A 13,045-nucleotide genomic window follows, 5' to 3' on the forward strand; every position below is an offset into this window, starting at 1 on the left:
TTCTCATTAGTGTGTTGGTTATGATCATTGATTAATTAATAATAATTACATTAATCTTCTTCGACGTGTTTGGGGACACGATCGCAGCTGTTGAAGTGAAAACATGCTCAATGATAATCCAGTTGCTGCTAATAATAAAGCACATGCTGCTACGCCACGTTCTTCGTTAGTTTTACGAATAATTGACGAACCAGTCTGAAAAAAAAATTAACAACAAAATTATTCTTTACATTTTTCTACATTTTTATGGTAAGATTTATTGACAGAAAATTCATTGTTCCACGATCGAAACAAAAATAAATATTGATGTAAATACAATTCAATAAATATATTAATCCTAATGCAAGAAAGACGAGAAGAATCAAAGATTACGTAACGTGGGATTATAAAATATATGAGAACATTATACCAACCTGATGGAATGTCAATTTGAGACCGTACCGGTAAGTTTGGGATAGATGCATTTCGAGATTGCAATATCGAGTCCGTTTTCTGAAAAAAAAAAAAGAAAAAAGAAAAGAAAAACAAATTAAAAATTTCTTACAAGGGTACAGGGTGAGCCAAAAGTTTCTATGTAATTTAAAAATTAATTACCCTTCTTCGAGACTTTCTAAACTGATTTCTTTTGTTGATTATAAAACTGCAAGTTTTGATTTTAAAACTTTACACGTGTTTAGGAGCCTGAAACCTCTGAAACAAGAGCAATTAATTTTTAATATCACCTAAAGACTTTTGAATCAATCATTGTGGGTGAATATTATTATTTATTACATTTACTATTTATTATTTTTTGAACTTAATTAATAATGACGCAACATTAAAAGCCATATTGTATAATATTTCTAAGTGGGTACGACTTATTATTTAAAATTCTAATATTCATAATATTCGAGATTATATTTATAATTTCACGATAGTTTGACTAAAACTTGATAACGTAGCGATAAGATTGTACGTAATATATTGACCGATTAGCTTTAAATTTTGCAATTATCTTTTTTAATATATTCTATTTTTATCTGTTCTTATAATATTTAGTTAGGATATATCCTGCAGATATTATATATTTAAAAAAAATAAAGTTCTGTAATATTGAGACATAGTAAGAAGTCAAAGTTCAAACACACATACACATATATGTATGCAGGTCAAAAAAATGATATTCTACGTCATTAAATATCACGATTGATTTCATTACGTATGAGAAAAAAATTGCATTGACGCATACTAATTTTTCTTATGAAATGTATAACGTAAAATTATTGGAGCAATGAGTGATTAACTGATCAATCAACAACTATTTATTTCTACATGTTCGTTTTAACTACAAAGTTTTCTACTTAACATCTCGAGACATTTGTTATAATAATAACTAGAAGATAAAAATGTCTTCTTGGCGCCGTCTACGTTTTAAAATAATACAATGTTGTTATATATCTATGAACAATCATAAGATGCCAAAAATTAAAATGATCGTCAATTTTGATAACCAATTTCATTAATAAATAATCAAATTAATACAATAAACTAATAACAAAAAATGAGATTACATTTGTGAACTATAATTTGTACAAATGCAAATTGTAATTTATATAATGTTAAATAATTTTGGATTGATTAAAAATGATTTTAAAATCAAAATTTAATAAAGTGTTTTTTTTTATTAGTAATTATGAAATTGAATGATTTACATTTATTTAGTTTTCTTTTAGGTTTATTCATGTTTATTCATGTTTGTTAATGAAAAAAATCGTATCATGTATTTCGCGATTTGTAATTCGAAGGCAACTTTCCAAATTACATAATTTCAAAAGCTTTCGGTTATTTAAAGACGATAAAAAATATACCTGGTAATGTTTTAATGGTTTGAATTTCGCGCGCTTGCGAGATCGTTTTGTCTTTCTTTAATCTTGTAAAAATTAAAATCGAATAATTTGTTTATTTGCACTGTAGTTTTGTATTATAAAATGAAAATTTTCTTTTTGAAAATAATGATTATTTTATAAATCATATAAAAAAAACAAATATAAAACACACATCGAACGAGTTCTCCCATAAATCTTTTTTTTTAGAAACTTTTCCTTGACTAATCATATCGTGAACACGTTAAATTATTAATAAAATGTATTGAAACAATAAAAATTCGAAGAATAATACTCTAAAATGATATTTTACATTCACAAGAACAATAGCAAAATGGAAAAGAGGTAAAGTTATAAATTCGAAAAGATATAAAAACTTCTTGCCGGGGAACTTAACCTAAAAAAAAAGTCGAGACAATGAATGTTGCTCGTCGTTAAAAGTATATAAAAATTAATGAGTTTTTAATGTTATGAAGTCCTTTCTACAAAAGACAAGTGTGTTATTCAACATTATTACTAATGACTATATGGTAGACAATTAAAATCAAATGATCAAGCTTATACACATTCTGTGTGTGAATCAGTAAAATTTATATATTTAATATATTTTAGAAAGAAAATTTAGTACAAAATATTGTAACATTTGAGAAAACAAATTGTTCGGTAAAAATTGAATAGATCTGTGGTCTTAAATTTTAAACAAACAGGTCTAATAATTGATCAAAAATGTTTGTTCAAACCTTTTATATTTGGAGGATATAAAATTAGATTATATAATCTTGTATATCACAGTTCTTCCTATTACTCGAAATTTGTATCACGAAGATTAGTGGATCACAAGTTTCCATTATGGAGATGGTTTATATCTTTTTAATTTTGGTGCACATTATTTTTGGAATAATAGGATGCTTTCGGACTCACCTGGTGGCACGAGATGTTCTGGCCAAAAGAAACTCGTTTAGTGGTTCGTAGTACACTCACGGCGACACCGTCTAGAGAGAGAGTTTATATATATTATTTTTTAATTAGAATAACTTTCCTCAGGGACTAGATGGAGAAGTATCTTTAATCGTCATCTTACGGTAAATATGTATCCTCCGATGGTAACAACGATTCCATTATTAGTTGATAGAAATTTACGCTAGAGGGTACTTCATGCATCTTACTGATTTGAATTAATTTTTAAATTCAATTCTTTTTGCAAGGAAATGATAAGAAAATTATCAAAAAAGAAAAAAAAAAAGAAAAAAGATAACAAAATTATAATCAATTTGTTGAATGTAATATAAAAAAAAGAAAGATAGGATATTTTCTGCGAATGTGGAAATTATTTTGTAATTCTTTTTTACCGATGTATTTAATATTAGCGCAGGACACAAATTATTTTTCAAAGAAGATTTTTGCAAGCTCTTATCTGAGCGGAAAAAAAAACAGAATCTAATAGAAAAAAATAATAATTTTTATACTGATTAATTTCGATTCGTGTAATAAAAGCGATTCGCGCTGTTACGAGTTTATCAACCGACGTGCTTATCGAAAAGAGTTCAGAATTTTTTCAACGATTATGAATACCATTTTAAAACGAGAGCACTATTAAACTCGCAGTTTCCACGAGTTGGTCGTTGTGATATAAAGATCTGTTCCTTCTCTCTTTTTACTTTTTGTTTTGAAAATTATTCGTATCCTAGGATTCGTGATTTCGTGCGAAAATGTTGCAGAAATTATTATCGTTCGTGATATTTTTATCGATTCTTTTCTATTGTTGGGCACAGGATTTTCCTTGTGGGACACGCTCACCACAAAAATTGTCGAATACCATAGACGGTTGTATAGCCGACAATGAAACTGCAAAAGTGTGCAATGGCCGTGGCCAGTGTATTTGAGGTTTTTATAAATGTTTTTATCAGACAATTTTTCTTGAAATCGTGTCGCGCGAGTCTAGAGTAATTATTTATTAAAAATATTTTGTCTTTCAATGAATGGACAATTTCAATGAAACATTAAAAACCTTTCCTGTTTTATGTACAATTTTCGTATGTAAGTTATACATTTTTATTGACAACTTTGATTTGAACAATTTAACAATTTGGATTTTATACCGCGTGTCGTAATTTTATTTGATGTTTTCCAATGTAAATTTTCGTAGTTGTACAATGGTCAAGGAGCTTGTGCATGTGGAAACTATCGTTGCTATTCGGGAAAGATTGACACAGCTTCCGATTGCAGCACGTTCACTTCTGGTTGCATAGATCCAGAAAATAGCGAAGGATTTTGTAATGGTCATGGATAATGCGTTTGCGAGAAATGACGGGAAAATCAAAATAGGAAATATATTGGCAGAGATATTATCAAAGATAGATAAATAATAATAATAATATGGTGTTAAGACCAATCAGTAATGTTGGTATTTCAAATATAAAAAAATACTATGGTGTCATTTATTAAAATATTATATAAAATATCCAAAATATTTATTATTTAAAATAAAATACTATGCGTTACATTTAATTGAATAAAAAAACACTAACAACCTTAATTCCAAAATATTACTATTATTTATATATTTAAATATACATTTTTCAAAATTGTAATAATACCTATTTAGTTAACTTAATTGCACACATACCTATACATTAATAATAATAATAATAATAATAATAACAAACAAACATCACATTTTATATAATGTAAAAATTGGTTTGTAAATAGTACAAAAAAAACAAAATAAATCATAAGTTTTCAATTGAATTTTTTTGTTATTAGCGATTACGAGACTCGATTCATTTTATTTCTAAGAATTAAAGACGACAGAGAGAGGTAATTAATTAGACGGAATTTGTACTTCGTGACACATAGACCGATCGTTTTTATCTCATTGTTAATATCATTTCCGCGAAATACCGCAGTATCCTTCTAAATCGTTACTCACTTACTATATTTGAAACTTCTTATAACAACCTCGGAATAATTCGCATAAGCGAATCGTAGCAATAAAACAGTCATACGATGCATCGGTCATATGTACTCTTCTCACTGCACGCATATTTATTTCTTAGTATTATTATTTTAGTGTCAGGTGAATACAAGGATTCGGAAAGTATCTGCGCGTCTCAAGAAACATGTGGAAAGTGTATGCAAATCCCGAAATGTGTTTGGTGTTCGGCGAATGTAAGAACAAAATAAATGAAATAATGAAAGAAGTGTAAAAAGAAATTTTTATTTATAGAAAAAATCGTGTAATTATGTTAATATTTGACCAATTTTCGTGTTTAAAAATTGAATACATTGTTTCAATATTTAATTGCATTATATAAATATTCTTGCTTTTTTTTCTGTGCTTTTATTAATAATTTATAATAGATAGATATTTGAAAACTGTACGAACTTTTTGGTTAACTAATTACTTTGATTTATATTATTGTTTTTGGTTATTCAACAAACAAGTATATTTCCTTTTTATTTTATTAACCTTATCTGATTTATTTTTCCAAGTCATTTGGACAGAACGGACAAATTGTACGTTGCGTAACGAGAGAGAAATTATTAATGGAAGGTGATTTATGGTGTAAAAAAGATGATGTGGTTGATATACAAAATTCTATGACGATTATTAAAAATCTTCCGTTGTCTTCTATCAAAGGAAAAACTCCAGTTCAAATACAACCTCAACGGATTAAATTACGTTTAAGAAAAGGTAAGATATTATAAAGAAATATTTTTTAAGATAATATCATCTTAAATCAATTGTATACAAAATTATTGTTCTTTTTATAAAATAAACTTCAAAGACAAGGAATACCGGATTATTTTGAAGTACAGCCAAGCGGAAGATTATCCCGTTGATTTGTACTTTGTGATGGATATATCATATACGATGAAAGTTTACAAAGAAAAATTATCGAAACTTGCTGTAAAATTACAGTCAGCAATGAAAAAATTAACGTCCAATTTTCGTCTCGGTTTTGGAAGTTTCGTTGATAAGGTTGTCCTACCGATGAGTAGGACAGGAGAAACATGGTAACTTTGATTTTTCATGAAATTAAATATACTGTAAAATTGAATAGTTTGTATAACAAAATATGAATTGTTTTTAGGTTGGAAAATCCTTGTTATACGCCATATAAAAGGAACGTCTATTGTGTGCCATCGTATGCATTTAGGAATCAGTTGCCTCTCACTGAAAATGCTTTACTTTTCCAAGTACTTTTTATATTTTTTATAACAGAAATAAAATATGAAAAAATAGTGTTTTTTTGTTCTTTTTAGTAATATTTATATCTATTGAAAATAATATTTTTAATATTTTAAGAACGATGAGAGAAGTAATAATCGAGTATTCATTAATTTTTTAGGACAGAGTGATGAAAACTCCAACTTCCGCGAACAACGACATCCCCGAGGATCTTTTCGATGCTTTGATGCAGGCCATAGTTTGTTCGAATGAAATTGGTTGGCGAGAAAAGGCTCGTCATCTTCTCGTACTTTCGACGGAAGGAACTTTTCATATGGCAGGTGACGGAAAAGTATGGCAAATATTTCGTCTAATATCTCATTGCTATACTTAAACAAATGAGATCAATTAATTTCAAAATTAATTGAAACTCAGGGATTTTCAGTTAGCTGGTATCGTCGAGCCAAATGATTGCCAATGTCATTTAGATAAAGAGGGATATTATAGTTATTCGTTACTTCAAGATTATCCATCGATTGCTCAAGTATGTTAATTCATTGATCGTTCATTAAAAAAAAAACAAGAAACAATTACCGGTTAACGATTCTCGAATTCAGTGATCGAATAATTAATTTTTATTTGATTACTTTGATTATTTGATTACATTGATATTACTCCTTTTTATAATGCAATTGAATTTTGTTTTCAACGTAGATCGCTAAAAAATCTCGAGAACGTAACGTGAATATTATCTTTGCCATGCCGACGAAAAAAAATAGCAAATTTTATAGGCTTTATCGAAATTTAAGTGAAATTATCAGCGGATCGTCCATCGATACGATAGAAAACAACGGTGAAAATATTGTTGCACTCATCAGCAGACAATACGAGGTATTTTCTTTATCATATAATATTCATTTTATATTAATATTAATCTATAGTAAAGTAGAAAGTTTCTCGAACATTTCCATTTGGCCATCCCTTTTATCCTTGCAAATACTTTCACGACCCTTAATGTAGACATTAAATTACGTATCTTCTCTTTCATTATCATAAATTTATAGACATATATCATGCATGTAACGATATTTAACTAGTTTTTCATTAATTTTCAAATACGAATAAGATATTATTTGGTATTATTGTCGAAAAAGATATTTTTGTATGTTTGAAAATAATTTTGTTTGCTCGGAGTGAAACTTTGTAATATCAACAACGTGTAATTTGAATATTAATGATAATGATAATGGTATTCGACAAAGTAACGTTCAATCAGTCATTATCAGAAAGTTCAACGAGAAAAGGTTACAATTTATTTGTTATTTTTTAGTTTATTTTGCATTCGAATTACGCGAATAATATCTCAAGACTTATGAGAAGAAAAACAATTTCTAACATTGAGAGATATTGATGTAATAATATTTTAATGACATCATCTCGTTTAATTTAGCAATTAGTGAGTTCAGTGTCGATGATAGATAACGCACCAAACTTTATCAACGTTAAATATTATTCGCGATGTTTGAAAGCGACCGAAAAATTAATGGAACGGCAAGAATGCGAAGGATTGCGTGTTGGAAACGTCGTAGAATTCGAAATCGTTTTGAAGGTAAAACGAAAAGCGAACTATTCATTTCAAATAATTTTGCAATAAATGTTAATCCGATTTATTTTCAGGCTTATGAATGTCCAAAGAATTTAAGCGAAAGGCAGCAAGTGTTGCAGATAAAATCACGTGGAATAAACGAAAGTTTGACCGTAGATATCGAAATTCTTTGCGATTGTCCTTGCGAAAAGGAAGATAATTTTGAGGTATATTTATTTTTTTTTTTCTTACAAACACACTCGCAAACACATACACGTAGGTTATAAATATAGTAGTGTAAATAATTTTAATAAATGATTTATATAAAATATAATACAGTAATTATTAATTAATGAATATATTTATATTTATTTGAACGATAAAAAATAAATACATTTTTATGTTTATATCAGTTGAATTCAGTTAAATGCAGTAAAAAAGGCACGTTTGCTTGCGGTATTTGTTTTTGCAACGATGGCTTTTACGGTAAACAATGCGAATGCAAGGGACACGAGTTCGGTTCGAGTAGTCAGAACGTAACGGAAGATTGCAAAGCAAGCAGCACAAGCGACGAGATTTGCAGTGGTCACGGTGCTTGCAAATGTGGTGTCTGCAATTGCATGAAACGCGAGAACCCGCAGGAAATCTTTTATGGGAAGTACTGCGAATGCGATAACTTCTCTTGCAAACGAAGCGGAGATGAGGTGAGTTTCCCTAATTGTCGTTTTATTTTCGAAATTATTTACACGATGGGGGATCGTTATCTTTACCGATATAGATACGACTTTTGCGATCTTCTATTATATACGCCTACGTTTAAATTCAAATGAGATTCTCGACGAACGATTCAAAATAGAGAAAGAATTAATATCGTTGACTAAAATTATATTTGTCGAATAAATGAAACGAAATTTCTTTCTCGAACGTATTAAACAAAATTTTACGATTTTACTTTCTGAACGAAATTTATTTCTTTTTTTTTTTTTTTTTTTTATAGAAATTAATCAGTTGAGACGTAAGATTCGCTTTATTTTTGAAACTATAATACTTTTGAAGAAAATTCCTTCTTCCTGAAAAGGAAAATACATTTCTATATATTTGTATTTTGTTTATTTATTTTTCTACATAGCGCATCATCTTGATACCATATCTTCTAATATTTGTTTCTTGCAACTTCGGTGCTTTTAAGGTCTGCGGCAAACACGGTAAGTGCGAATGCGGTAGGTGCAATTGCCGGCCAGGTTTTAGCGGCGAAACCTGTGATTGCATGGAGACCAACAGCACGTGTATTCTTCCCTTGACGGATAAAGCCGAGAAAAGTTCGACGATTTGCAGCGGCCGCGGCGACTGCATCTGCGGCAAATGCCACTGTCACGAAAAAGACAACATCCGATATTCCGGTGAATTTTGCGAGGAGTGCCCGGTAAGAAAAAAAGTCAAACAACTAAATTGAGATATTAATATTTATCTACGTTTTAAAACGGATCCTCTTTCGATTTTCTGTGCCTTTTTTTTGTTTGTTTGTTTGCAAATTTGACAAAATATAACTGTCAATTTCACATTTCACAAGAATACGGAAGAAATAACTTTTCTGATTGGTTAGTTTAAACGATTTCTTTTTTTTCTTTCGTATAAAGTATTTTGCAAAATATTTTCCACGTCTTTTAACTTGAATTTATATTTAATCGACTTGCTTGCTTGCTTGCTTAAGCCAAATTTGCCTCCTTCATATTTTTTTCTTATCGCAAAATTTCCACTTCTTCGATATAATTCGCGTTGCTGAATTTTTTTAAATTTTATTCTTGCGACATACCAATATACATATGCGTTCGTTCAACTTTTCGACTATCATAAAATCGACGAATTAATTGTCTCATTCTTTTTACGGTTAATAACGTTGCTACAGGCATATTATTTTCGGTTATTCGGCAATTATTTATACGCCTCTCGAATTTCCAAATGAGCCTACTCTCAATTTTGACTTTTATAGAATTTGTACAAGTTAATAATAATCGAGAAGTTTTCTTTATAGAACTGTCCAGGTCAGAGATGCGAGGAATTAAAAGATTGCGTCGAATGTATGGCTTATAGAACTGGTCCACTTGTCCAAAATGGAACTTGCAACTGTAATTATCAAATCCGCACTGTAAGTTTTATTATTTATTAATCATTTATATATAAATTGACAAGAACTTGAATTCAATTCTTTATCAAAATGTGAACAAATTTATTTATTAGGTAGACGTTGTAAAAGAAGATCCCGAAAACGATTATAAATTGGATACTCATTATTGTCGTACTGATGGAGACGGGGGTTGTTTCTTTGCATTCAAATACGAATATGTTGGAAAGGATAAAAATAAAGATAACATCATCAAGATTTTAGTGCAAAAAAAACCAGAGTGTCCTGTACCAATCGATGTGTTCGGTAATAAACAGATTTTTAAATTAGAATAAATAGCTTAATAGAAAAATATGAAATAAATGTAATGCTTGTTCATGTAGGTGTTTCTATGCGTGTTGCTATTAGTGTAATATTGGCAGGATTATTGATTATTATAATATGGAAAATAGCAACGATGATTCATGATAAAAGAGAATTTGAAAAATTTGAAAGAGAGCGTGCACTTGCAAAATGGAGCCGCGTAAGTTATTTCATATTGCTTAATTATTGTTATTAGGAATACTATATTATTTTGTTTTATTATTTAAAATGAAATTTATGTAATATAATATATAATAAATAATATAAATAATTTTTATTCCAGAATGTCAATCCTATCTATAAACAGGCAGTGTCAACTTTTAGTAATCCTACATTCGGGGAAAACATGTAAAATACAACGACATAAATATCTAAACATTAAAAATAATTTAAAACGAATTTTTACGAACGTTAGGCCACTAAAAAGAAAAAAATTAAGAACATTTAAGATAGTTGCATACCTATATATATATATAATAAAAATATATTACGTTACTCGCATGCATATTATATGCGTGAAGTTAGATACATCCGACAACTAGCGCCACCATGTGCGAAGAACTTGCAAGTAAAAGGCGCCATTATGTTTAATTGGTTCTTAATGAGTGCGCCAATCGCGCGTCTTCGTTCCTCGCGTTTAAACGGGCAAAATTCTTTCTCTGCTTCTTTTCAATTTTATTTAATTTATTTTTTCTTTTCTTATTACGGAGGAAGGATATTCTCTTTTTCTTTTTATTTCATCGATATTCTCCATTTTGTTCGTGTACGTTTCGTTACACTTAAAGGTTAAATTCCGAACAAATTTGTAGACGTGAAATGAAGTTTTATCGAGAAAGAAAGAAAAAAAACGAAAAAAAAGAGAAAAAGAGAAAAACGTAAAATGAAAGCGATCGCTCGTAAATCAATTTTAAATTTGATCGAGCCTTCTTCTTTCGAAAAAGAAAATATAAAGAATGAGAAAGAGATAGAAGATACTGGGTTCCTCTGAGAGAGTTCCGATTGTTTCGAATATCCTCTGGCCTCGTACTTTATTGCCGAGCCTGACTCGGGGAGGGCAAGCACGTAAGGAGCTCGTAAATTCGTCACCAGACTTGGCTCCCGCTGCAAAAGCCCTCAAGGGATTCTCGAACCACCCTATATTACCTACTATCTAAGTATTTCCCTTTTGAGTAGTCAGAAAGTTTAAACTCAACCCACATTGAGATATACCTACGACTTGATTAATCCCAACACTTCGATGATTACCAACGGCTATTTCGGTTATTTTTTTTTCTCTTGTTTTTTTTTAACCAACCCTCCTCCCCCTCGTTTGTTTCTTATTCCAATCAAAAAGGAATGAATTTAATTAACGAATTTAATTAAGAGTATGTAATATGGGTTGGATTCAATTTATTTATTCCGTTTGCTCGGCACACTTTTAGAAAATTAAACATTTTTCATGCGCCTGTTTATTATTTTCCTTTTCTTTGGGGGAAGGCTTTTTATTTTGTTGTTTTGTTTTAATTTTTCTTCGCTCATTGGCATAACTTTATTTGTTGCTCCCAGGCCATCAATCACCGCGCCTTTAACGCCTCGTAAAGAGTAGAAACGTGCCGTTTGAAATGGCCACAGCCACGCCTTTTAACTGTGTGCCATGGAGAGCAACGGCTAACGTCATTTCGTTGACTTACGTTCGCAAATGGATCGAGTTGATGAGTCGGCGAGTGATTAGCTTACTTCCATCTTGAAATATTTTCTATCATTACTTTCTTTTTCTTCCACACTTTTTCCTAAGATTTTTCATTTTTATTTCTACGAGAACGCGAACGTTTTACCATCAAAGATTTAGATTATCTTTTCAAATGATAATAAATGATCATATAATATATAATAAAAGATCGATACGCGATTTCTAAAACAATTCTAATGCACACCTAACCTTACAAATTACGTGATCGTTTATAAGTAAAAATATTTGTTAAAAAGATTATTTCAAAATATTGATTAAGTATAAAGAAAACTATTTTTTATTTGGGGGGGTACGTTTTAAGAGATAATTTTTAATAAAAATAAACAAAATAGTAACGCGTGTCAATGATTTGTCGCAGCCAAGATTTTCATGAAATAAAATGCACAAAGTCGAAGACAAGTCGGTGGCAATAAAAATGTTAGAAACGAAGTTGGCTGTGGTAGAATCGAAGAAAGGGATAAGAGCAAACAACGTACACGTACACATAACAAAGAGAAAGAGAAAGAGAAAGAGAAAGAGAAAGAGAAAGAGAAAGAGAAAGAAAGAGAAAGACAGAGAGAAAGAACACGTATACTAAATCACCGCCGCACGTCCGTTTCTTTACATTGTACAGATTTTATTGATTATTTTACGGCCGGGAACATTGTAAATCTCTTCATCCAGCATCGGTTGCCCTTACGGCTAGCCATGCTAAGCTGCCCCCATCGGGCGCCTATAGCGCCAATTATGCGAGTCCGCGAGCATTGCTCGCTTCTCTTCTTTTATTATTCTTCTTCTTCAGCAGGAAGGAAGGAAGGAAGGAAGGAAGGAAGGAAAGAAAGAAAGGTTGCTAGAATATGGCAGATATCGCGAAATAATTTCGATTGCAAGTATGGGCTGTTGCGTAGAATTTTCTTCATTCGAAATCGAATGTTTTTTTTTTTTCATTTCTCATCATACAATTTTATATTTATAATTTTGATTTATCTTGTCGATACTATTTCAGAAAGGTATTCTTACATTCGGTTAAGATTTGTAAAGGAATAATTTATGATTTTGTTGTATTTTGTAATCAAATTTAATTGCGAATAGGATTTTCAATATTTACTTTGGAACGGAAAAGTGTTTGAAAAAAATTGAAAAAAGGTAATGCTCGTGAAGAAAGCGTAACAATCGAACAATGAGTAATTATTTCGCTACAAAAAATAAGTAAACAAATTATATCAATAAAATC

The 13,045-nt window shown here is 29.9% G+C and overlaps 1 protein-coding gene and 2 long non-coding RNA genes across 3 annotated transcripts; 2 read left to right on the forward strand and 1 right to left on the reverse strand.

Annotated features, from left to right (window-relative positions):
• Positions 1-623: 623 nt before the first annotated feature.
• LOC122514530 lies at positions 624-2,916 on the reverse strand. The gene is made up of 2 exons (XR_006303078.1): positions 2,784-2,916; positions 624-690 (listed from the first exon to the last, which is right to left on the reverse strand). It is a non-coding gene; the product is annotated as an uncharacterized LOC122514530 (long non-coding RNA).
• Positions 2,917-3,431: 515 nt separating this feature from the next.
• On the forward strand, positions 3,432-4,178 carry LOC122514531. The gene is made up of 2 exons (XR_006303079.1): positions 3,432-3,899; positions 4,009-4,178. It is a non-coding gene; the product is annotated as an uncharacterized LOC122514531 (long non-coding RNA).
• Positions 4,179-4,623: 445 nt separating this feature from the next.
• Positions 4,624-10,491, forward strand: LOC122514532 (integrin beta-PS-like). The gene is made up of 15 exons (XM_043631418.1): positions 4,624-5,030; positions 5,355-5,556; positions 5,651-5,879; positions 5,957-6,062; positions 6,215-6,385; positions 6,479-6,577; positions 6,748-6,924; positions 7,484-7,642; positions 7,711-7,845; positions 8,032-8,322; positions 8,808-9,041; positions 9,651-9,764; positions 9,857-10,046; positions 10,124-10,263; positions 10,387-10,491. Exons 1-15 carry the CDS (start codon positions 4,869-4,871, stop codon positions 10,453-10,455), a joined length of 2,478 nt encoding a protein of 825 aa, XP_043487353.1. The 5' UTR covers positions 4,624-4,868; the 3' UTR covers positions 10,456-10,491.
• Positions 10,492-13,045: the final 2,554 nt, after the last annotated feature.

The sequence above is a fragment of the Polistes fuscatus genome, unplaced genomic scaffold (genome assembly GCF_010416935.1).
Source record: "Polistes fuscatus isolate 324 unplaced genomic scaffold, CU_Pfus_HIC Scaffold15, whole genome shotgun sequence".
Classification (NCBI taxonomy): Eukaryota; Metazoa; Arthropoda; class Insecta; order Hymenoptera; family Vespidae; genus Polistes; species Polistes fuscatus.